Below are 25,728 nucleotides of genomic sequence, written 5' to 3'. Positions count from 1 at the left end.
CTAGGTAAATCCAAGATTTAATCAAGGAAGAATGCTACACAAAGGCCTTAAGAAAACAGGAGGGAATGCTTCCCAATTTATTTTTGAAGGCCATCATTACCCTGACACCAACACAAAATTAAGGAAACTCCAGACAAATATTCCTCATGAACACAGAAATTTTAATACAAATAAAAATCTGAAGGGAAAAAAAGGAAACCCTAAATTTCCTCAGAATGCAAGGCTGGTTTACATTAAAAAATCAAATTATGTCACCATATTAACAGAATTACGAGAAATAGTAAATAATCATCTTAACAAATGCAGGAAGAATAACAAAACTCGACACCCATTCATGACAAAAACTCAGCAAATAGGAAGAAAGGAGAACTTCCTCAACCTGATCTCTGGAAAATCTACAGGTGATACCTGGGACACGGCAACAAGGGAGCCTCATTGGGAGGGGGCCTCTCCCGTTCAACACTGTTCTGAAGATCCTGGTCGGTGCAGGAAGGCAAGAAAAAGGCCTAAAGACTCAAAAGGAAATAAACTCTCTTTATTCTGAGATGAAATGATTGTGCATGTGGAAAATCCTAAATAACAAACAAAAATAGCTATTAGAATCCTAAGCGAATTCAGCAAGGTCACAGGATAGAAGGTCATGTAATCAGTTTTATTTCTATTTTTAAATTTTAAATATTTATTTAGTTTTGGGAGAGCAGGAGCAGGGGAGGGGCAGAGAGGGGGCAGAGGATCTGAAGCGGGCTCTGCACTAATGGGCTGACAGCAGTGAGCCCGGTGCGGGGCTCGAACTCACGAATCATGAGATGGCGACCTGAGCCGAAGTTGGACACTCACCAACTGAGCCACCCAGGTGCCCCTAATCAGTTTTGTTTCTAGAGATTAGCAAGAAATTATTGGAAAATGCATTTAAGAAAATATCCTTTACAATAAATTTAAAAACGTGCAAGCCTTGTTAACTGACAACTAAAAACAATGCTGAAATTGAAAAAGACCCAAATAAATGAAAATTATAACCTATTCGTGGATTCGAAGGTTCAAATACTATTTAGATGATAATTCTCCCCAAGCTGATTTATACATTCAATGCAACCCTACTCAAAATCCCAGAAGGCTGTTATTTCTAGAAGCTGACAAATTGAGTCTATTAGTTATATAGAAATGCAGATGATAGAAGAACCAAACTTTTTTTTTTTTAAGTTTTTTTTTTTTTTAACGTTTATTTATTTTTGAGACAGAGAGAGACAGAGCATGAACGGGGGAGGGTCAGAGAGAGAGGGAGACACAGAATCCGAAACAGGCTCCAGGCTCTGAGCTGTCAGCACAGAGCCCGACGCGGGGCTCGAACTCACGAACCGCGAGATCATGACCTGAGCCGAAGTCGGACCTGTTTTTTAAGAACAACAACAAAGAGGATTCCCATGACCTGATTTTCAGGCGGTGAAGCTATAGCAATGACGACCATGGGGTTAGCATAAGGACACACACATAGATTAATGGAGCAGGTATGGAACTGAGGAGACCCATACACACAACTGATTCTTGACAGGCCCAAATAATTCATTCGGGAAAGGTTCACAAGCTGCTCAAGGTCACAGATGTAATGCTTAGTGCAGCCAGAATCCAAATCTCAGCAGGAGGGCTCCCGAAAGTTTCCCTTTCACTCTGACGCTGCGCTCTGTGCAGACAGCAAGTGTGCCAGAGGGGACTCACTGTTGGCCTTGTGCCAGGTGCCTTGCACAATGTTAGATCTGGGTATTACTCCCGGGCCACAGAGGAGAAAGCATGGCTGGGGTCACCTAGGGACCCAGTGGCTAACTAGTAATTTCCATATTAACAAAAGTGACAGATGAGGAACAATAAAAGTGACATAAAACATCAACTGGAAAAGTGTTCTGGAAACCCGGTAAGTCACATACCATAATTTTACTCTGGGATGCAAGAAGGGAAAAGCTGAAGACAATGAAGTTCTTTCAAAAACCTGACTGAGTACCTGAAGGCCAAAAACAAAAAAAGGGGTGAGAGAACACCACAGCCCTCCCTTCAGAACCTCAGTTGGTTTTCAGTGACGACTCAAAAGAAACGAGAGGACAGACTTGTGGGAAGGTCTTAGTGGAGATGGCTGACACTACAGGATGGGACCTCAGTTTGATGTTCAGGGCCCTGCTCCTCTGAGCCAACTTAGGAACGTGAGCTCTGACGTCAGGCCATCTGGGTTCCAATCTGAGTGCTGTGGCACTGACTGACAGTGGGATCCACGTCAGACAGTTTACCTCTTTTGCCTCAGGTCTTCACCAGTAAAATGGGGATCAGCACTCCTGCTGTATCCCTTGGGCACTTTTTGAGATGAGCACTGGGTGTTGTATGGAAACCAATTTGACAACAAATTTCATCTTAAAAATAAATAAATAAATAAACAAACAAACAAACAAACAAACAAACAAACAGGGATCGCACTTTATCCCTGACATAACATGGGTTGTTTTGAGGATCTGATAAGACAGTAAGTAAAAAGCACTTAGGGCAATGCCTAGAACTAATTAAATGCTCAAAAAAGGTTTGCTGTTATGTATCACTATCTATGGTTTTGATGTAGTTAATGACATCAAATCGTACCTTCTCGCTCCTTATTTATTTACCTATTTTTTAAAGTTTATTCTAAGGGGGGAGGGATGGAGAGGGGGAGAGGGGGAGAGAAGGAGAGAGAGAGGGAGTAAGAGAGAGAGAGAATGAATCCCAAGCAGGCTCTGCACTGTCAGCACAGAGCCCGACACGGAGCTCAATCCCACAAATGGTGAGACCAAGACCTGAGCCGAGACCAAGAGTCAGACGCTTAACCAACTGAGCCGCTTAACCAACTGAGCCGCTTAACCAACTGAGCCACTCAACCAACTGAGCCCCTCAGGTGCCTCTCTTTTCCGTATTTATTTTGGAGACTGTGGCATTGTAGAAAAGACTGGGGCATTCCAATTAGATGGGCCTGGGTTGGGTTCCTGGCTCCTCTTCCTCTGGGGCGCTTCCATCTCTCTGAGTCTCAAGTTTCCTGATTGTTAAAAAAGTCTTCATCCATAAATGGGGCTCATGAACCCTCCTCAGAAGGCTGAGACAAGGTTATGAGATACCAGAGGTTAGCAAAGTGCTTATCACAGTGCCTATCATTCGTGATCAGGAAATGGGAATTCACATTATTTTTAACTATTTCTCACTTTGGTACCAGGAATGTTAAAGGACCTAGTTCTTTACTGTGTCAGGATAATACAACTTGAAAAAAGGTTTATACCTTTACCTTTTTAGGGGCAAGCTTCAAGAACATAAGAAGTCTGTGATCCACCTTAAACAGGGGCACACCAGTGTGATTACTGGGGCTGTCCAATGAGAATGCAACAGCTCCAAGTAAACATCCACCTGGATCCTAGCTTAAGTTGCCTCTTCATTTCATTCCTTTGTGGAACACAAAGCTCCTACCCAGGACCCGTCTTCTTTGGTCTTTTTCACCTCCTTCCGGCATGATCTCCAGCTTCTGTGGAGCCACCGCAGGTGTGCGCTGTGGCCCTGCTTCAGCAGTTCCTGCTCAGTGTAACCCAACTCCCTCCATGCACTTGGCAGAAAGGCCTGAACAGGGAGGGGATGATTCTATTGTGTTCCTGCGAAGAACAGAGGGCATGCCGGGAATCTGCACCATAGGGAGGGGACTCGAACCTGATGGCCAGACTGTGGTAAACCAAAAGACAGTAAGAGCTCTAGGTTCCGGTTACTGAGGGCTAATGACCTTGAAACCGCCTCCCTGCAAAAACTGGAAAAAGGAGACTTCCCAGTTACATGCAGCTTTGTGCAGCTGCCAAGCAGAGGCACTGACACCGCCTGTGGCGAATACTTTGGTGGCGTTTTTCACATACACCGAGTCATGGCATTCTCACTATCACGCTACTGTTCTACCTCTGCACATTTTACTCTACTTGGAAGGAGTGTAATTGCTACTAGAATACAGGTCTGTCCAAAAATTTTTACTCCATTATTCTATTTCTAAAGAGAATAAAAACCAGTATGTACTGCCATCTCACTCTCTCATCTCACTTGTGAACCACTTTGAGAAACTAATGAAAGCAGGGACTTTAAAAGAAAAACAGAACACAGCATTTTCATACATATTTGGTGGATGTCAAGGACCCCGTGAAGTTCATAGATCTTATGGGGTTCAACATATCATGTAAGTCTCCTGGGAACCCTCAACAGCCTGAGCCTTCTCTAGAACCTCAGGAAACCAATGAGCAGAACAGTAATCTTAGGAGCCTGACAAGGAAATCTGAGTCAGATGTTGGCAAACTACAGTTCATGTGCCAAATCCAGCCTGCCACCTATTCTTGTAAATAAAGTTTTATTGGAACACAGCCACGCTCATTCCTTTACTTACTGTGTACGGCTACTTCTGTGCCAGTGGCAGAGTTCGATGTTGCAACACAGACCATATGGCCCACAAAGCCTAGACTGTTTACTATCCATCCCTTCACAGAGAAAGTTTGCCAACTTCTGACCTAAATGACATATGAAAGACTACACTTGTTCAAGGGGAGGCTTATAGTACAGAAAATGGACAAATACCCTGCCAGGAAAGCCATCACCGTGATCCTTACGATTAGGAAAAGCAAAGAAAGAACATCTGCCAACTGAAATTACTGGTGAAATGGCAAGCTGCTGAGGCACTGAGCCTTATAACCATCAGCAATGCTTATTCAACAGGCACCTAACATGCAGGATAACAGAATCTCTTCTCAGGGAAGCTAAGTAAATTATAATGATTAAATGCTCCTGCCAATTGTGAGGGCATACAAATTAGTCACAAGGCCTCTTATCAAACAATGATGGGAAAGGAGTTTGAGGGCTGCCTGTTTGACAAGAACGTGGGAAGGAGGGCTTAACGGAAAACCCCCAAAGGGAAGGAGGGAAGCGATAGTGATAAGAGCAAGTGGTATCACAGGAAGGACACTTTGTAGGTGATGTGTTAGGACAATAAATACTACCATTCAAGGACTGCACTCGATGAGGGGAGAAGCCAAGAGTTTCAACAGAATCCATCCCTTCTGCCAAGTAAGACTCACGTTATCCAGGTCCTTGCGCAGTGCAATCTTGCTGGTTACCAGCTCATGGGCTAAGTCATCATTTTCCTGTTCCAACCTCATGTTAGCTTCTTGTAGACGCCGGTTCTCTCGCTGAAATGTAGAAAGAAACCAGTTATACAACATGTAGAAATGTGATGAAAATGACAATTTCTCAGGCCTGACCCTCAAAACTCATTTCTGAGTCCTATGGAAATCATGGGAGGAGTGGCTGGTCCTAACGTGCTAGCAACCAGCACTTTCTTCTTTTCTGTCTCTGGTGAGAAATACCTAACTGGTTCCAGCGACTCTGTCAAGCAGTTACCTCAGATTAACTGTGACAGAAGTCCACTGAACTGTGACAACCCAGGCAGCTGGCTTAAAGCACAACAGATCTTACTTTCCAATTTGCAAATTCAAACTGAAACTTGAACCCAGAAACAGTGGAACTGAATTTTAAAAAGAACTCAACAAAGCTAGTTACAGGCACAATCATATGCAAGGGAAGCCTGAAAGGTCTTCACATCGCCCGGGCCATAAGCAAACCAACCTCAAATCGCTCGATCGGGTCTTCTTGTTGGGCCTGCTGTTCCCTCATGGTGTGATATTCTTTTTCATATTTTTTCAACTTCTTCTGACTAATCTGTAGGATAAACCACAGCACAAATTAAAAAGTATCAGAAGTGGTGAGTGTCTCAGGGCCTGCACTGAAGACCAAGACCTCTGCTGACCTGAGCATCTCCGGTCACTCCGGGAGTGGTGTTTCCTATTTGCGGAAGGGAATCATCGAGGTGGTTGGACACAGATCGAGCTCAGGACACAGATTTCTTCATCACTAGGGTCTAGGGTTCTGCTCGGGATAATGGCTTCCTAAAATTTTTACTAACAGTGTTAGAATGAATACCCTATGATGACCCTTCCTACCTGAGTTCTGGGTCCTGTTGTTCCTAATCGTCACTTTCTTCCTCCACCATTTTATTTCACACATACCAGCACTACTGAAAGGTGCTTTCAATCTGTGACCTCAGGACACCTCTACAAGATATGGTGTTATCATCCTCATTTTATAGGCAAGTTAATGGACGTATAAGGAGATTACATAACTTGACCAAAGTCACTCAGTTAGGGACTGACAGGTAGGGGATTTGAGCCCAGTCAGCTAAACTCGATGCAAAGTCCAAGCTGAACTCACCTTACTATCCTCCCATCTATCACTTTTCCTCTCTACTAGCTCCTTCTGAGCTGTTTCAAATAGACACAATTCCCTCTGCCCTTAAAAACACCATTCTGCCGACCACTCTGCTTAGCTGCTCTTTTACCCCATCAAACTACTGTCCTCTTTCTCTCACACTTCTTACCAGCCACTGCAAACCACAGGTGTATGTATACATTTTGCTTCCATTGCTTCATGGCCTCTCTTTAATCTCTCTAAATCAAGCTTTTGTTCTGACTACTCTATAGAAAGTACTCTCTTGAAGGTCACTAGTGGTTTCTTTATCACTCCATCCAGTGGGTCATAATTCTCCCCAATTCGACTACAAAGTTCCAGCCTGTTTCACTCTTTAACATCACCAACAGACTCTTCTTCCCTCCAGGCAATCTTTTTTCTCTTTATTCTCTTGGCTCTCGTTCTACCTAAACAGCTCCCCTCCCCTCTTATAGGCTGGTCCTTTTTTTTTTTTTTTTTCTTCAACCTGAACGTAACCAAGGGCATCCTTTCAAGATGCAACTCTTACACTTCTGTTTGACTCCTTCCTCTAAACCACTAACCCTTTGGTATTTTTTAAATTACACTTTGAAAGACTATGAAATACAAGACATAGAGAAGTGCTAAAATAAATACGTGCAATTTAAGCACTGATCATAAAGCAAATGCTCATTCCTTTCCGAAGCTTCAATAATCAGCACAGCGCTGCTGGCTCACAAATCGGGACTTTTAGCCCCCAGTTCCAGGAATTAGGGATCTCAGAGGTAGGCTCCTCTTACTTCCTTATTTTCTAGACAAAGAAATGGAGACCTAGAAAGGGGGTGGGGCAGCCTCAGTGTGCAGCATCTCCAAATCCTGTTCCATGATTTCCTTTCCATCTTACTTGAGCTGCCCTGGTGTTTCCTCCCATGGACTCTATGGATACTGCCCTCGTCGGATGTTTACAGGTCTGCCTCATTCAGAGCTTATTCCTAGAGTCTGGCTCTTACTACAGGAAGGCAGCCAGGAACATAACACAATGCCCTGGCTGCAGTCTATAGAAAGATGCCCATTAAACACTTGGGGTGAGACCACAAGCTGGAGAGTGACAGATCTTCTGCGGTTTAAGGCCAATGCTGGGGTAAATGTTTTGTGTACATAAGTGATTCACAAAGAAAGCACCTCAATAAAACATCTGTGTGATCAGTAAATTTATAGACAATCTTAACAGATCAATAGTGAGGAAGAGAAAAGAAATGAGGCTTGTGGGCAGCAAACACTTCCTCCCGTGTTCTTCGCTGTCAGTCTGGCTAAATGACAGGGAGGACAGTGGATATAAAGCTCCACCTAGTGCTTTATTTAAAAAAAAAAAAAAAATCTGACATAAATCCTATAAAACATTCTCACATATCTTCAGGATTCTTCAACTTTTCATTCTCATTCTGGGGTAAGGAAGGGCTAACATGTTTCCCCCATAAACATACATTATAACAGGCTAATTACAAAACCGTTTCTTGTACATTTCCTTACCCCTTATGATAAATGTCTCATTCTCAGAGCGGAAGGGTTAATTCTGCCTCAGCACTACCGTACACAGAGTTCCTGATAGATGTCAAAACCTTTAACACATGCTATCTCATTTGGTTCTGACATTTTCATGACAGGATCCAGGCATTTCTTTATGTACTTCCCACATTTTGCAAGTTTTCTGCCTTGAGCATGATTTATTTTTATAATTAAATAAACAAAATAAATGCTGCTGAAAAATAATTCTCATAATTATTCTGGGCTTCTCTAACATAGAGCTCTCGCTTGTTTCTCTCGATGACGGTCCCCACCTATGCTTCTCAGTCAGTCCTCAGGGATCACCCCTCAGGACTGGACACAAACAGAGCTCCAGCATCTTCCTCGCTGGTCCAGAGTTCTGACTTCATCAGTTCTGCTTTGCTCCCAGATTTCTCCTCCTCACTTGTTCTTGGTCTCCATCCCCCACTTCACCACGTTGCCCCTCACCCCCCACCCCCACCACAAACAAAAGATAAATAAAACCAACACTGCTTCTAAAGGGTTCACAGCCGATCCTGACTTTTGGAGCATGGGCAGCTGTACACCAGAGCCAACCAGTTCAGGCTATGTCTTAGGAATGGACCCCATGAAAAGGCAGATGTCTGATACCTGAATGGGGAACCAACAGGTACCAGCAGCAAAATCAGCAATTCCAGCCTCCTTATTTAGGCTGCACCAGCAAGAGATCGGCACCTCTTAGCCTGTCTGTCCCATTATCAGTGCCTTCTCCAGGTCAGAACTGTCTCACTCATCACTGTCCCTTGTCCAGGCACAAAGAGAATGCCCAGAAATGCCTGCTAAGTTAATGAGAAAGGACCTCCTCTTTTTTGCATCAACCTTTCTTCTGAATGAAAATAGCAACTGAAGTGAGCACACGGTGCAGGTCTGGTCCCCCTGCCTGGAGGGCCCCACATCTGGTTCACTCCTATCCACCTTTCAGACCAGAGCTCTAACGTCACTTCTTGAGTGCCCTTCCCTGGCACCTTCTTCCCCTATCAGGCCAGGTCTTTGTTATTATATATTCTCATAACATCAAGTCAATTCCTACATGGTACCTGTCCAAGTTCACAATTATTTATTTATGTGCTTATTTGATTGTCTGTCTTCCCAATGGGAAACAAGCCACATCTCTTTTGCTTACCCTGTATCTCTGGTACCTAGCTCAATGCCTGGAACATAAGTGGGACTCAATAATCAGATGCTGAACAAATCAAAGCCAATGGCTTTCCTTTTAACCTAATAAGGATGCAGCAGGACATTTATTTATCCAACAATTGAGCACTGCCATGTGCAGTGTTCCTTGTGAGGCGTTAGTGATACAAAGATGCATATAGGACACAATATGCATGCTCCACAAGGGCAGGGACTCCCAAGTACTGTAAAACTCCTAATGCCTTGGTACACAGCAAGCATGAAAATAATCAATAGAGACATAGTCCTCACTCTTAAAGTCTAAGGTTCATTTTATTTGTCTCTTACTTATACCAATAACATCTAATTGAATTGAGGAAGCAGGGAAGCTATGGAATCAGCCCCAGAGCTCTGAATCATACCTACTATTAGTGGACTCCTATCAGAAGGCTATGGAAAACACAGCATCACACACAGGTATTTTTGCCCTTAAAGAAGCTTAATTTTGAAATTTTTTCTGTTTAAAATGTACTTTCGGGGTGGGGGGAAACTAATAATTTCCTGTGATAAGACTACGTTTATAATTTAGATAAAACCAATTTTATATCTCGCTGCAAGTTGTACATTGTTTCTTAACACTGTTAGAGACAATACTACTTCAAAAGTCTCCTGAAAGCCATGGATCCCATAAAAAAACACAGAAGCCAACTCTGCCCTCACCCTATACCAGCAATAAAGCATTCTGCATACCATTTCAGAAGATCCCTGTGCTCCCTGAGCCACCCACAGTCCCAGGTTAAGAAACCGAGTCAGACAGAAGGTGGAGACTTAGATCACGCCAGTTTGATAACCTGATAGATGTATTTAATCCCAAACACCTCTTCCTGGGTCACTTGTCATTTATCTATCACAGGAAATGGATGATGCTCTCTTAAAACATGTGCTATCTGTCCCAGGAGAGCTGGTACCTGATCTGGTAGAGAAAGTGGAGAGTGGCCGTGAACATGGGTGGGAGGGAGGCGGGACAGTTTGCCACTGAGAACTTGGGCTTTGTAGGTGGACAGACCCAGACTTGAGCCATGGCTATGCCACTGGCTTACTCTGTCAAGGAGGGTGAGTTGCCTTATCTCAGCCTCAGGCTCCTCATCTGAGAAAATTCCAGTAGTCCTTACGGGACTACTGTTAACCGGATTGCATGATATTAAGCATATCAAGAGTTCAGGAGAGCGCCCAACACATGAGGTCTTCTTAATAAAAAGGGCAGCCATTACATATTATCATTAGTATCTACATTAATGGGGCGCCTGGGTGGCTCCTTTAAGTGTCCCAACTCTTCCAGCTCAGGTCATGATCTCATTATTCGTGAGATCGAGTCCCACGTCAGGCTCTGTGCTGAGAGCTTGGAGCCTGCTTGGAATTCTCTCTCCTGCTCTGCCCCTCTCCTATTCATTCATTCATTCATTCATTCTCTCTCTCTCTCTCTCTCAAATAAATAAATAAACTTAAAAAAAAAATCTACATTCTTATCTTGAATCAGAGACAGAGTTACCCTCTGAACATGTGTTGCAAGCAACAAGCTATTTAAACAACATCCATTTAACACATAAGAACAGGAAATAGGCTGTGGATAGGAAACAGGAGCTGATTTCCAAGTTTGGCTTAAGAAACTGCTGCAAAGGTCAGAATCCCCCCTGGGCTGGAGTCACAAGTGCAGGAGAGATGGGAGGTTGAATATTAGTAGGTCTACACGGCAGGGTGAAGTATGTTGTGTGAGGGAGTGGGTGGGTATGAAGAGGTCTGGTATATGGAGGAGATCTTGACCCCAAAGTCCTCAATGCTAAACAAAGAAATCTGATACAAGTCCATCTTCCTTTTTTAGAATGCTTGGGGCAGGGTCTTCGCTTTATTTAGTTACTGATTTAAAAACCTGAGATTTACACAGGACTTTCATGATAACAAGATACCTCTACAGCTACTATTTTATTTAATTCCCAAAACAACTGTCTGAGATAGGTATAGTAGGAATTATCACCACATTTCACTGATGAGGAATCAGGACCTAGTTAGGGAAAGTGACTCATCTAGAGCCAAGGGCCCAGCCTATTAGGTGGCAACAGCAGCACAGGAACACAAATCTGGAGTGACTCTTGTTTCTCATCCATCTCTGTAGCATGTTCAACACTGAGAACATAAGAAAATCTATAAATGCGTGTTGACGTGAACTGGCTTAAGGAAAGCAAATGCCTGGGCAGAGGAGGTCAAAACAGGGCAGGTCAAATGAGCACCGGTGGTGGTGGTGGTGGTGGTGGTGGTGGTGGTGGTGATGATGATGATGATGATGATGATGATGATGGTGGGGGTGGTGGTGGTGGTGATGATGACAATAGTCATCAGGAGAGCAGCAGCTACTTTAAAGGCATCATCTGATTTCCCTCTCTACAACCCTGTCACGTTAAACTACCTTGGGTCACACAGCAGAGGCAGAGCCAGGATGAGAGCCAAGGTCTGTGGGACTCCCAAGCCCGCACTTACAACCACTTGAAACAAATCAACATTCTATTTAATTTCTGAGCCTTCTTATTTAATTTGTTCAAAGAGTTCAGGCTCAAACTCCCTCAAAGATCACTAAATAGAATTAGGCATTCTGGTTCCATCAGAGTATTTTTCTAAAATGCAAGAAACAAATTAGTAGCAGAGAACCCAAACAAAGAAAACAACCAAGGGAGACCAGCTTATTAAAATAAAATAAGAAGGTAGTGGGCAGTGCTACCCTTGTGATAACCAGCAAAATTTATAGTTCACTGCAGAGAAAAAGAGCACTCATAAGTTTCCTCATGAAATCCAATACAAAAGGTAGGAAACAAACACAGAAGTAAAACTATAGCCTGGTCTAGTCATAAGGAAAACTGAACTTGGCTATACTTAGCTACAACTTTGTTAAACTGACAGAGACTCAGCTTACCCACCATTACATGACAAACATCAGCAAAAATGGACCAATACAAGTAGCTCTCGTCCCATTCATTCACCCCCTCGTTTACACCACGGCACAATGATGGTAAGGATTGACTTTAGAGTCTGAAATTCCTGGGATCTGACCCCACCTCTATCACTTACTAACTTTATACCCTTTGGGAATTTTCTTCAGTTCTCTAAGCTTCAGTATATGTGCCTGTAAAATGACCTCATATGATCACTGTAAGGATGAAGTCACTGTGTAGACACTATGCAAAATTCTGTGAATAGAGTAAGAGACAAGACTGATGAAGCCACTGCAATCATAGGGCCTAAGATCCTAACACACACTAACTACACAAATGATCTGAGCAGAGAATGAATTTCAAACTAATTCTGCTATTAAGGTCTTAAATAAAAATATCCCCAAGAACAAATACACCCAAATGCCAAAGAGTATTCTGTATCTCCAAAGAGCAAATGGTTAGGATTACATTAATTTCGAGATACTGCTATTTGGTTTCTGTAGGGTCTTTTTCTACAGGTAGTTTGAAGTCTTGTACATTCACTTTAAGTCTGAAATAACAAATCCCCATGAAGCAATCAATGGCTCAGAATTCCATCTCACCTTAGGCAGGATTCTACAGTGAAAGGGTCAAATCTTCATTCAGGTTTAATCTAAGAAACTCACCAGCTATCTCTTTTATGGCTCCTACTTCTTCCAAACTAGCCTTACGTATCTGACTTATTCTCAAACATCTCTGTGTAGACATAAAAAACAAACAAACAAAAAAAACCAGTTGCTCTCACGTACTTCTTGAATTAAAAAAATGCAAGGCCTACAAATTCATTTTTTTTCCAATTTTCTCCCTCTAAACACGATGCATAGTACAGTTATGAGTATGAAAGTGTTGTGGAGCTCCTAAGGACCATTCATGATCTCCTGGAACAATCTATTTAAAGTGAAAATCCTGGGGCACCCAGCTGGCTCACTTGGTATAGCATGTGACTCAATCTGGGGGTTGTGGTTTTAAGTACCACACTGGATGAAGAAGATTACTTAAAAATCTTTTTTTTTTTTTTTTTTTTTTTTTTTTTTAGTAAATCAAAGTCCTTTTAGATCTTTTATCAGAAGTGGAAACAGGGGCACCTCGGTGGCTCAGTCGGTTAAGTCAGGATCTCTTGATTTCGGCTTACGTCAGGATCTCACGGTTCCGGAGATTGAGCCCCAGGCTGGGCTCTGCGTTGACAGCATGGAGCCTGCTTGGGATTCTCTCCCCCTCTCTCTTTGTCCCTCCCTTCTGCTCACGTGCATGCATGCGCATGCGTGCTCTCAAGTAAATAAACTTAAAAAAAAAAAAAAAAGTAGGAACAATCTATCTCAAGACAATGACCCATAAAAGGGGAGCAACTCAATGGACAAATAACGAGTTCTGATGTATGCTATTAAATTTTAGACTAAGAGCAGAGATCTAAAACTTAAAAAAAAATAAATTATATCAGTTCCATAATAAACTCAGGGGAAAGAGAGAGGAGGGGAGAAGTAAAAGGACTGAAAAGAGAGAAAAGGAGAAAGAGGTAAGTAAAGACAGACAAAGAGAAAGATGTATAGAAAAAAGGAAGACACACAGGCAGAGAGGAATACAGACCTTTTTGAGCAACACACCCATCTGGTGGCCATTTCAGATATTGCCACACCAAACTTAATTCCTGCTGCAATTCTGCAATGAGAAGAGGCAATGCAATGGAGTGGGAAGCTTTGGGAATGTGGAGTCAGAAGGCCTGAGTTCCACTAGGGCTCTTGTCACTGCCCAGCAAGTACCAGTTGGCCAAGACTTCTATAAGCCTCAGTTTCCACTTGGAAACCGACTTGGCCTGCATACCTCACAGGGAACTGTGAGGGAGAAATGAGATACCTATAAAAACTATACAAATACCAGAAATTACAACATCAAAACTGTTAAAACACAACAACAACAAAAGTAGGTAACTGTTTTCTCAACTGGCATGTGAGGCAAAGCATTCCTAATTCCCACCTTAATCAGAAGCCACGGTTTTTAAGAAATTAAAAAATAATGGAATGGGATTTCAGTAAGTTACAAAGTCAATGCTCCCTTTCTAAATTCTAGACCAAAAAGTTAAAAAGCTAGTTTCCAAGCCATTCACAAAGCAGGGATCCCCTCTTCCATGTCTAGAGAGGGGACGTCAAAGCCACAGATGATCAGATGCACTTTCTTGCTGACGGAGGCACCCCCACCTTGTGCAGTCCACATAACGCAGCGCTCATGACTGAGCTTACAGTGATTTTCCTCATTTTTGAGCTGGCAAATTATCACAGTGACTGAGGTCCTTTGCGAATAATTGGCTCAACTGTTGCCTATATTTCCCTTAATAATTTTGGCATTAAGTATTAACCTACTAGAGTACAACTGATCATTGCTAACTACACTGTATCCCATCTTTTAGCAGAAAAATTTCATTCTCGTGTCCTGGTCAATATGTAGGCTTTTCCACACTGTAGGTCAATTTCAAGAAAGATTACGATCTTTCTCACCGGAGACTATGTGCAAGTAGGGGGCATTATCCAAAGTGTACCCCCGCCATGCAGAGTTCTCCAGGACCAGAAGGAATTATGTGTCTAGGCACAAAATTTGTGTGCTGTGCAGCACTGTCTATCTTAACTCCTTGAAAGCATAAGCCAAAAAAAAAAGAAGAAAAAAAAAAGGAAAAAAGACATTAGACACCTCGAATCTGGCCTATGGAAATAAAAGATTCATATATTATTAAAGTGTTTCAAGGTACTGAAAACGAAAAGATAAAACCTTCAGCTGGACATTATTTTAAGCCTTGCCCAAAGCCATATTAACTCTCTAACTCTTCTTTACAAAACACCACTTGGTATAAATTCAGCAGCACATTCATTTGTTCACTCATTCAACTAATTTTTTTATGCCAAATCCTGTTCTTATGCTGGGGATTTGGCAGTAAATAAGATAAAGTCCCCTCTGCTGAAGGTTTAGTTCGGGGTGGGGGGGAGGAGAGCATCAAATAAAGATCTAAAATAACGTTAAGTAACAATGAATGATATGAGGAAAATAAGACAGGATAAAGAGATCAGGGTGTAAAGGGTTGAGGGAGCAGCTACTTTAGACACTGTAATTAGAGAAGGCCTCTCTGATGGTATGATATTTGAGCTTAAGACTCACTGAGGTGATGGTGACGCCATGTGGACATTGAGAAGAACATGATGGGTGGAGAGACAAGCCAGTGCAGAAGCCTGAGGAGTGAACATGCTTAGCATGCTTGCTGTTTGAGAACAGCAAGGAAGCCAGGTTGTGTAAAGTGGAAAATGTGAGGGGGGAAAGTAGGAGGTGCAATCAGAGAGATGGCCAGAGGTCAGACAGTGCAGTGCCCTGTGCACCAGGGCAAAACCTCTTGAGTTTTATTCTAAGAAACCATTAGAGTTTCAAGCAAGGGACAGATGGGATAAAAACCCACCTCCCCAAAAAAGAAACCAAGAAAAAAAAAATTGTGGAAACAGGGAGACATGGAGTCTACTGGAACATTCCAGAAAAGAAGTGAAGGTGATGGTTATACTAGGGTGTTAGAAAGAAGGGGAGAAAAGTGATCAGATTCAGGGTGTATTATGCCAGCAGGGCTGGGATGGACCAAGATGTGGTGAGAGAAAGAGGCGCTCAGAATAAGCAGGGGTTTTGGCCTGAGGAACCACGTTCCAGAAACTTGAGATGGGACACGAAGAAAGGAGGTTTTGGAGGGGAGGAAATCATCAGCAAATAAGAGGCAGCTTCCTCTCGTGTGAACCAGGCTGAGGTGGAAAGAGGAACTCAGGGCTCACTTGGTTTTGTGCCCTGTGCACAAACCCATCATCCATGAAAATGTTACTGAAAAGTGTTCATTTGATAACTGCTTGAAAAGCCAGAGGAGAATAACCATAGGAAGAGCCATCAATTCTTAAGCCCTTACTAATTACCAGGCACCATCGTAAGCACTGTATACATATTGTAGTTACAATCCTCACATATGAAAGCACTTAACCACAGTCCCTGGCACATGGGAAAATACCATCAAATGTTATCCGTAGTACTTGTGAAGTATGTAACACTTTAAGATGAATAATAACTTTAATAGTTATTTCATTATCTAGAGGTTCTATTTCTTTTTCAAATCCTCAATTCATTTTATATTAGGATATCCACTGTTCCTCAGGATAATAGGTAGGTAGTTTTTATATTTCCTCCTTTCACAAAGAGGTTAGCCATTCCAAGGTCTTAACTTATGCAAAGACTCCAGATTCAGTTGCCTCACAAACACCCAAAATCATGTTATATGTCTTCCTGAGAATTAAAATCAACAAGGTTCCACATTCCCCTGTTTTAGCACTTCACACACACTAGCTTTGAGCTACTGTGATTCAGGTACTTGGGATTTCTTTTTTTTTTTCTTTCAAGTTCATCCAGGTATTTAAACATTTCCTGGGTTATATTTTATTTGCTACCTCCAAGTGTTTAAAGCATGGTAGCTCGAGTCAGCTTAGTCTGACATATAACCAGAACTGGAAGTCTACTGTTATTTTACATATCAGGAAATTGTGCCTTAAACAGATAAAATAACTTCAAATTCAGATCTGACTTCAAGTCTATGCTCCGGTCAGCAGACAATGGAATTTCTCCTACTCATATTACATTAACACAAAGAGATGCTGCCTTTAAAAAAAAAAAAAAAAAAATTTATACAAATCAGGGGTCCCTGGGTGGCTCAGTCAGTTAAGCGTCCAACTTTGGCTCAGGTCATGATCTCACAGTCTGTGAGTTCGAGCCCCGCATCAGGCTCTGTGCTGACAGCTCAGAGCCTGGAGCCAGCTTCAGATTCTGTGTCTCCCTCTCTCTGCCCCTCCCCAGCTCAGGCTCTTTCTCTCAAAAATGAAAAAAATATACATAAAAATTTTTTAAAAACTATACAAATCATAAGTGCCACTGAAAGTGATGAAAAGGAGTGAGTTCCCTTCATTAATTGTTAGTTTCATTTCAGGGAATTACTGACCATAACAACAAATATTGAAAGTTAGAGGACAACACAGAAATCACAAAACCAGAGTCCTGCCACCACCTAGCGGCAGGACTCTTTGTGTTTTACTGTATCTTCTAAATAAGGATAATAATTCCATTCCTAGAGTTCAAAGTTTGGGAGAGGCAATGAGATTTGATGCACAGGATAGACTATGTAAGAGAATATTTGGAAACAAATACAAAGAAAACATTATTATTACTAGTACTACTAATGTATTGTAAATGTTCATAGTTTGATCAGGAATGGTGAGACAGTAACTGAACAAAACAGTCTAAATTGATGCAAATGTTATTTTACCTTCATGCTGCAAGCTAATTCCATTAGCTTTTTCGCATTTTCTTCTGAGCGATATCTCTTCGGAAGCTGGACCCTGAAGAACTTCAAGGCACCTTCAAAATCTGTCAGCAGCAAGTCGTCCTTGGAAGTCTTGACGAAAGAAAGAAAACACAACCATGGACAGAAAGAGGTCTTGGCTATGAAGATGCACAAGAAGCACTGTATAACACGAGCACCTTTACAATCCCCAGAAGATACTTCTTAGCTGTTGCCCGAGCCACTTGCCCATTAGCTGCTGTCAGGGTCAGGGCTACAGCACAGCTGCTTAGAATGAGATCGAGACCAAGATCCTGCAAGTGCTGGACAGGGGATGTAACTCAATTTACAAATAAATGTGTACCTTTAATAATCCAAGGGCGACATTAAAAATAACACTTATTCCCTGGAAGAGAAAACACAAAAAGAATATTTTCAGTGTTCATATCTGGACTATTCAGCTGTCTGTCCCCAGAATGCCCCACAGTTTAAGATAAAGTACAAAAACTTAATTAAGTAAAGAAATGGAATAACTTGAAAATATCTTGGAAAATAATAATTACAGGTCTGCTACTAAAAAACATCTTAAAACAGACCCCAGTCTCCCAATCTTCTAAGAACTTTTTTTTTTTTTTTTTTTAAATGTTTATTCACTTTTGAGAGAAGAGAGAGACAGAGCGTGAGCAGGGGAGAGGGAGGACACAGAATCCAAAGCAGGTTCCAGGCTCTGAGCGCTCAGCCCAGAGCCCGATGTGGGGCTTGAACCCACGAACTGTGAGATCAGGACCTGAGCCCAAGTGAGACGGTCAACTGACTGAGCCATCCAGGCGCCCCAAGAGAAGAAATCTTTAGCCCTATTCTCACATTCAACAAGAACACTTTTCCAAAGTATTCTATGCTTCCCAACCAAAACATAAGAGTCATAAAATTGTGATCTCTCAGCAAATAACTGCAGGTGGCCTTTTCCCTTATTGTGTGCTGCCCTGCTCCAAATACAGCATTCTGTGTGTGAGCCCTCTACCCCAGAACATAATCTGCTCAGGGCTCCCTCCAACCTGCCTCTCCCTCAGCTACCACTTTGGGAGTGCCGGGAACAAAGAAAAGATAAGAGGAGGCACTAAGACCTGCTAAATTCTTTAAGTTTCTGGACCTCAGTTTCCATAACTAATGTTCTCCCAAGGGTTTTCTAAGCTAATTAGCTGAAAAGTTTATTTAAATTACTTGGCATGCCAGGAGGCCCTTAGTAACTACTTAAAACAAATGGTTGTTTATAATACTGAAAAACTATAAAACTTAAAGGGTTGATTGAGACTAGGAATTGGTTACATAAATTATGGTATACCCAACGAATGAGATATTTGGTAGCAGGTAAGAATAATGGCATATTTGGTAATAGTGTATCTTACAGTGTTTCAAGCTGGGTAGAAGGCAGAAATTCTTCAAGGGATTTTTGTATGCCTTGAATATGGCATAATTAAAAAGGAAGGTGCAGATGTGTGTCTATAAATGTTCAAATACATGAAATGAAAAGAGGTTACCAATAGCATATATAGCATAATATTTTAAAATATATACCTACAGAACCATAATATACATTATTACATAATACTCCATATGAAAAAGTTATTCCATATAGAAATAACACATGTAAATCAATAAATGCACACAAAAATCTGAAAGAATAGACACCAAAATGTTAAAAGAGTTACTCTCTGGAGAGTGGGATTAGAAGTATTTTTAGAACTTTTTGCTTGTTTTCTAGTTTCTGTAATAAACATATATTATTGGGGTGCCTGGGTGGCTCAGTTGGTAAAGCATCTGACTCTTGATTTAGGCTCAGGTTATGATCTCATGGTTGTTAAGATTAAGCCCCTCGTCAGGCTCTGTGCTGACAGCATGGAGCCTGCTTGGGATTTTTTTTGTCCCTCCCCAGCTTGCACACGTGCTCTCTCTCTCAAAATAAACAAACAGACATATATTATTTTGGAAATTAGTTATTCTTTTCTTAATCACCCTGCCAAACCATGCTTGGCAAAGACTATTACTTACTCTAATATCTTTTTTGTTTTAGTAACAGACCCTCCAAGTTTTAGCAAATTCCTACCCAGTTTTTAAAAACTCTCCTTTGCAGCTAGATGTGGTCAGGTACCTAAGTTCCTGCCAATAAGAGAGAAATGAAAATTCAGGTGGAACATCTAGGAAGTCTCTTTTAAAGGGGGACACACCCTCCTCTGTCCCCTGACCCTCCCTGTCCCCTGACAGGTTACTGTCAACCTTCTGGTTTCTTTTATGTGAATGAAGAGAACTAAACCTCTACCTTAGTCACTGTGACTTTGAGTTTCTTCAATAAATGCAGCCAAACCTAATACTAATACAAATGTCTAGTAGTGGTTTTCATTTTTCTTTTCTTTTTTTTTTTTTAAGCTGAGAGCACCTTTAACAAAACGTGATCACTCGCTTTAACCCAAGGAAGCATTACTTAAATCTGGATTTTTGAGCATTAAAATAAAATAACTAAGAACAAATTCTGTTTTGATGGAGCCGACATGGGAGAGCACTGTAAACAAAAGCTGAAGTGTTCTGGCCTCTGATACCTACCTCACATAAAAGCAGGTCGATGATATGGAAGACCATGTAGAGAGGGAATTTTGCAGTGAAAAGTGTAAGAAACCACTGGGAGGCATACATGTGTGCTTCAAGGCTTATATCCAGGAAGTGGTTGTACAGGTCAGGGATGTATTCCTGAAATAGCAAACTAATTAGTTTTGGGCACATATGCAGCTGTTCAACTCCCACTCATAAATCTGCCAGGAATAGGCCAAAAAAGTCACATATTTGTGTTTTCCTACAAACCTCCAAAGTGCTCAAAAGAACACTTATCATCAAGTATTAAACAGGCACTTGGCTCTCTTTTCTGGTCCACAAACTAGCTCTCGAGAGGAATCCCCAAGACGGTGACAAATATTTGGAATGAAACTTTTTCTTTCCAAGTTATGAAATGTTTGGGAAAGTTTGTTTCACTTTTATTATGCTATTCCTAACCAGTCAGCTTCAGAGCCTTGGCGGGTATTTCTTGATTTAGTTTGCTATGTTAAAGGCCCCCACAAAGTCATCTGATCTTTTGGGTGTTTATGAGATTGAAAAACCAGCTCACACCCATTCAGGTTCACACCTTATTAATCTTGGCATTGTCATCACATAGTGAGAAATGAAAAATATAAAACCAGTCCTTAACGTTGGATGGCTAAGGCAACCACCACTGCTCCCTGGCACCAATTCATGGATCCAGCTCTCCCCAGTCCCGTACTCTTAGTGGCGAATGCAAGCTGGTTTCTCTTTTTACCTGCATGAGTCGCTCCAACTGGTAAAATTTGCAATGCAAATCTTCAAAGTTTTGCTTGAAAAGTTCCCTGAGACCATAGTCAAACATGATCTTGACCAGAACACTGAATGCCTGTTCTTCAGGCATCTGTAACAGACAGGGAATGGGGTGGTGGGGATCACAAAACATATACAGAAGTTTTCTCAGTATGTTTAATTCATCCTTCCAGCCCTATCCAAATACTATGACATTTAGTGATATGTAGTAACTCAGGTAGTTGTGTTTTACTACATTCATTCACTCAATAAAGAAATATTAATGATGCCTATTCTGTGTCAGATACTGTTCCTATCCTCCAGAAGTTTCCCATACAATCAGTGTACAGTAAGTATAATATGAATTAGGTAGAAAGATCAGTGGGGATCCAAGAACAAGAAGGCCCGAGTCTGCCTGAGGGAGCGGAGTATAGGCTTTGCAGGACCGGATCTGAACTGAGCAGCAACACGCTGACACACAGTGTAGGTTTCATCTTCTCAAATCATGACGCCTTCATTAAATCATTTTGCCTCCTTAGCTGCTATTTCTTTCTACTGAAAGTGTTTTTCTTCCTCATTGGCCAATTATAGCAGAATCTTAAATATCCTAAGGTTTATTGTAATGCACAAAGTACTAAAGTAATGGTCATGGCAATATATAAAATATTACAAAAACCCTCACCATTCAATTCTATTTATAGATGTTACCCCTGTTTATAATAATACCTACATCTTTCATAGCTTGGTGGAAAAACATTTCCCTGAGAACCTGGCAAAATGTCTAGCTTTCAAAACAGAAAAAAAAGCACTGGAAACGTTATTTAAGGCTTGGTGTGATGTAGCAAGCCTTCAAAATGTCAAGAAGGTGGGCGGGCTTCTGTGGAACAAGGGGATGGAAGTGGGCTGAACACAGAAATCAGAGACTAAAGCAGAACTACAGAACAAATTGGATTCAGTAATAAATGAGAAAAGCATAGCAATTTATTATTGGAAAAGGTAGGGGCATTTGGGGCAAAGCAGCAGATCTCAGAGGTCTCTATCGTGGAAGGCAATTTCACAATTTTGTCCACATGCTGAGGGACACTTGGTCTGCCCCAGAGTGGCATTTCTGATGTCAGACAGCACATCTGCTTTTCCTCTGAAACAAGCATTTATCTTAACACAATGGCAAGCAGTACAGAGTTCAAACCAAGACACTGGCGATTTGTCTGGGAAACCCATTTTAAAGAGACTGTGATACTTAAATGGGGGCAAATGTTCTTGGACTGAAGTTGAGAACAGAGACAAACCATACAGGCCTGAGAGACTTTGAGATAGCAAGTCTTATTAAAACAACAGAACAGGTGTGTCCAGGTGGCTCAGTCGAGTAAGTGTCCAACTCTTGGTTTAAGCTCAGGTCATGATCTTGCAGTTCATGAGTTTGAGCCCTGAGTCAGGCTCTGTGCTGACAGTGTGGAACCTGCTTGGGATTCTCTTTCTCCCTCTCTCTCTGCCCCTCCCCAGCTCTCACTCTCTCTCAAAATACATAAACTTAAAAAAAAAAACAACCAACAAACAAAATTTTAAAACTTGTCCTTTTGGCACACCTGAGGTTAAGTGTCCGACTTCGGCTCAGGTCATGATCTCACAGTTTGTGGGTTGAGCCCTGCGTTGGGGCTCTGTCCTCACACCTCGGAGCCTGGAGCCTGCTTCGGATTGTGTGTCTCCCTCTCTTTGCCCCTCCCCTGCTCGCACTCTGTCTCTCTGTCTCTGTCTCTCTCTCTCAAAAAAAAAATAAACGAACATTAAAAAAAAATTTAAACCTTGTCCTTTTGATGGACATTAATTAGCTTGTCTGTGGTACTCGTTTTGCAATGTAGAGCCTATCAACTCATCAAATTACACACCTTCTGTATGTACACACACACACACACACACACACACACACACACACACACACACACACACACACTTTTTGTCAATTGTACCTCGATAGAGCTGGGGAAAAAAAAAAACACCTGACCTCTTTATTGATGTCACAGCTTTATGATATTTTTACATGCTTACTAATACCAATAAGCTAGGTTCTCACAGTAAGAAGATACAAAGTGGTTTTTGGTTTTACTCATATTACAACCTATATACAAAATGGCTTCAAACTCTTCAAAAGCTTCCCCTTACTTAGAGAAACAAAATCCAAACTCCCTGAGCTGGCCTCCACTGCCCTCCTTAAGCTGGTCTTCTTGACCTGTCCAGTTTCCTCCCCATTCCTCATCACACCCATGATGGTCCAGTCACACTGCCCTTCTTTCATTCCTTCCATATGCCAAGTTTTCCCCATCTCAGTGCTTCTGCGTAGTGTACTATTCCTTTCACCGGGAGTGCTCGACTCTCCACTTTCTTGCTTTTAAAATAGTTTTATTTTCCTAGCAATGTTAGCTTTAAAAAGTTAAACAATACAAACAAGTACAACAGAGAACGATAGATACCGCTTCTCATTTCTCAGTGTTCACCTTAAAGGTTACCTCCAGAGAAGTCTATAATATAAATTAAGGCTCATTGGTTATACTCTTGCATCAAACTTTTTACTATACCTTTATAGCGCCATTGAGATAATGATGTGCTTGTGTGACTTTCTGCTTATAACCAGTCAGCTTCACTAGCTCTGTATCCACAAAGATTGGGACCATGTCTACCTTAGTCACTCCTGATCTCTAGCATCTACCGTGCTAAAGATGGAAGTACCCATGAACTCTCTACTAACATCACCTGTGTGGTATTTTTGCCAAGCATTTTAATTTTAAACAAGAGGAAATGATCAGACAAATCAAGAATGTGGAATATTTTACAAGACAACTTGCTTGAATTTTTCAAAACTGTCAAAGGCATAAAGCACAAGAAAGGCAAGGGGGGATAGTTTAGATTAAAAAAAATAAAGAGGACAACCAAAAGCATTGCTTGAATTGTCACTGATCTTGGTTAGGAAAAAAAAAAAACTTATAAAGGACTTCACTGAGTAAACAATTGGTGAAAATCAAATGTGGATTGTGTGTAAGACATTACTGAATCAATGTGGAATTTCTGGATGTGACTACAGTATTATGATTATGTCCTTAGGAGATTCATGTTCAAGTATTTAGGAGTGAAGTATGCTGATGTTTGCTACTGATTTTCCAAAAATAACTTCAAAAAATGTTTTTGGTAAAAAATAAAATGCGTGCAAAAAAAAAAGAGGAAAAGAGACATAGAGATGGAGAAAGATGTGTGATAACATATTAATTGGTAAAATAGAACAAAAAAGTTTATGGGTATTGCACCCTAACCTTTTTTTTCAATTTTGCTGTGGATTTGAAAGAATATCAGTAAGGTGGAGGGTAAAGGTCTTTGCTGAATAAATAAATGAATAAAATGGCACTAAAAATAGCCAACTTCTCTGCTTCCTTTCCACCTCTAATACAAAGATCCCCCAAATAAATACTAAAGAACAGTCTACCTTACAGAATATAAAATGTCCCTAAGAGTTCAACCAAGACTATCCAATCATTCTAGCAATAAAAATGAAATCTACCCTGTACTAGTTTTCAACACTGTCGTTTATTCTTACCATATTTCTCTTCCATGACAATGTTACATTAATTTAAGGTAAAGGTTTCCAGATACAGGAGTCAAAACTCACGTACCAGGGTCTGGCCAAAACCAATATAAAACCATGCTCAAGTCTAAGGCTAGTATAAGCTGAGGCAGCTCATGTGTAAATCGTAACAGAAACCTAATACTCACATGGAGAAGCAGAACAGCAGCGAGAAATGACTGGCCCTGGCAATAGCCAATCTCTTCATCATACACAGAATATGCCTGGAAAAAGAAAAAACACAGGAGGTGTAAATGAATGTAGTCACTCATGGGCCATACTTGCCCTACAGGACTCTGAACATAGGAACCTAGAAGATTCCCACATTCCACTATGGCATTTTGATGGTCAATGAATGATGCAAATATTTCTCTCCAATTGCAATTTTTTCTTTACAATAAACAGAACTGTCACCATGCCACTTCCTGTAGGCCAGGAGTGGGTAAAGTTAAACAAAAATCACTTCAGCACTGAAAAAAGGTTGTTGTAACTCATTGTCTTTGCTCATGCTGTCTCGTCTTCTGTCTAAAAAATATGCTCTTCCTTCAGGCTCCAAGCACTCCATTCTCTGGGGATTCCCTCTCTTCTCTGTACTTCTATGGTACTTGCTACACAAGTATAGTTATTATGCACTTATCATACTGCATTTTATTTTGCTTTGTTTTATTTATCTTTTTTGTGAGAGAGAAAGAGCATGCACTTGCGTGGACACGTGAACAAACGCCGGGCAGAGGGAGAGGGAGACAGAGAATCCCAAGCAGGCTCCATGCTCTGGGTGGGGCCCGACGTGGGGCTTGATCTTACCAAGACAGATCATGACCCGAGCCAAAACCAAAGGACACTTAACCGACTAAGCCACCCACCCAAGTGCCCCCGACACGTCATTTTAAATGTCCATCTTCTCTACTGGACTGTGAGCTTCTCAGGGGCTGGGGGTGACGTCCTATCCAACCTAGCCAGCACCTCACACCTTCAACCCAGCCAGTCATACAGCAGGCTCTCTCTAAACAATGTTAACTTTACTCATTTTTCTTTCTGGGAAAAAATCTTTTGGCAAAGACACCAAAATACAATCCTTTCCGCAATGCCAGTAATAACTTTTCTGATAAGAGGGACTACTCTGAAACCATTTGTGGGTTCCTTTGGAATTCCTGTATTTTTCTTGGCGGCAGATGATTATTACCCATCTCTTCTGAACACTATCTTTAACAGAATATTGACATCTAACATTCCTTGTGGTTTATTCTTTTTGGTTCTTTGTTTTTCAGTCTTGTTTTTATGATTAATATTTACAGTTCTCATGTAGGCTGTGGTGGAAAGGGAAATTCCTACAGATTGAAAATGCTATTCCCTATTTGACAAGTTTATTTCGGATGAAATTCCCTTTATTCTTCACTTTTTTTTTTTTTGTGACACACTGTCTGTGCATC

At 41.3% G+C, this 25,728-nt stretch overlaps 1 protein-coding gene across 3 annotated transcripts in view; it reads right to left on the bottom strand.

Moving 5' to 3' along the window:
* The window catches only part of RABGAP1 (RAB GTPase activating protein 1), a 179,555-nt gene that overhangs the window by 11,299 nt on the left and 142,528 nt on the right, over window positions 1-25,728 (bottom strand). For all 3 annotated transcript variants that reach the window (XR_015243042.1, XM_086683971.1, XM_025922349.2), the window contains exons 15-21: window positions 24,448-24,522; window positions 20,675-20,800; window positions 19,930-20,073; window positions 17,696-17,737; window positions 17,317-17,445; window positions 5,644-5,736; window positions 5,097-5,207 (exon numbers count right to left, since the gene is read on the bottom strand). Coding sequence is in view for 2 of the 3 variants with exons in the window: in XM_086683971.1 (XP_086540097.1) it covers window positions 5,097-5,207; window positions 5,644-5,736; window positions 17,317-17,445; window positions 17,696-17,737; window positions 19,930-20,073; window positions 20,675-20,800; window positions 24,448-24,522 (720 nt within the window). In the remaining variant the exon portion in view is untranslated. The remainder of the gene's footprint in view (window positions 1-5,096; window positions 5,208-5,643; window positions 5,737-17,316; window positions 17,446-17,695; window positions 17,738-19,929; window positions 20,074-20,674; window positions 20,801-24,447; window positions 24,523-25,728) is intronic.

This window comes from Puma concolor, chromosome D4 (genome assembly GCF_028749965.1).
Source record: "Puma concolor isolate L17-30 chromosome D4, mPumCon1.1.hap2, whole genome shotgun sequence".
NCBI lineage: Eukaryota > Metazoa > Chordata > Mammalia > Carnivora > Felidae > Puma > Puma concolor.
This window is presented reverse-complemented; position numbering and strand designations above follow the sequence as displayed.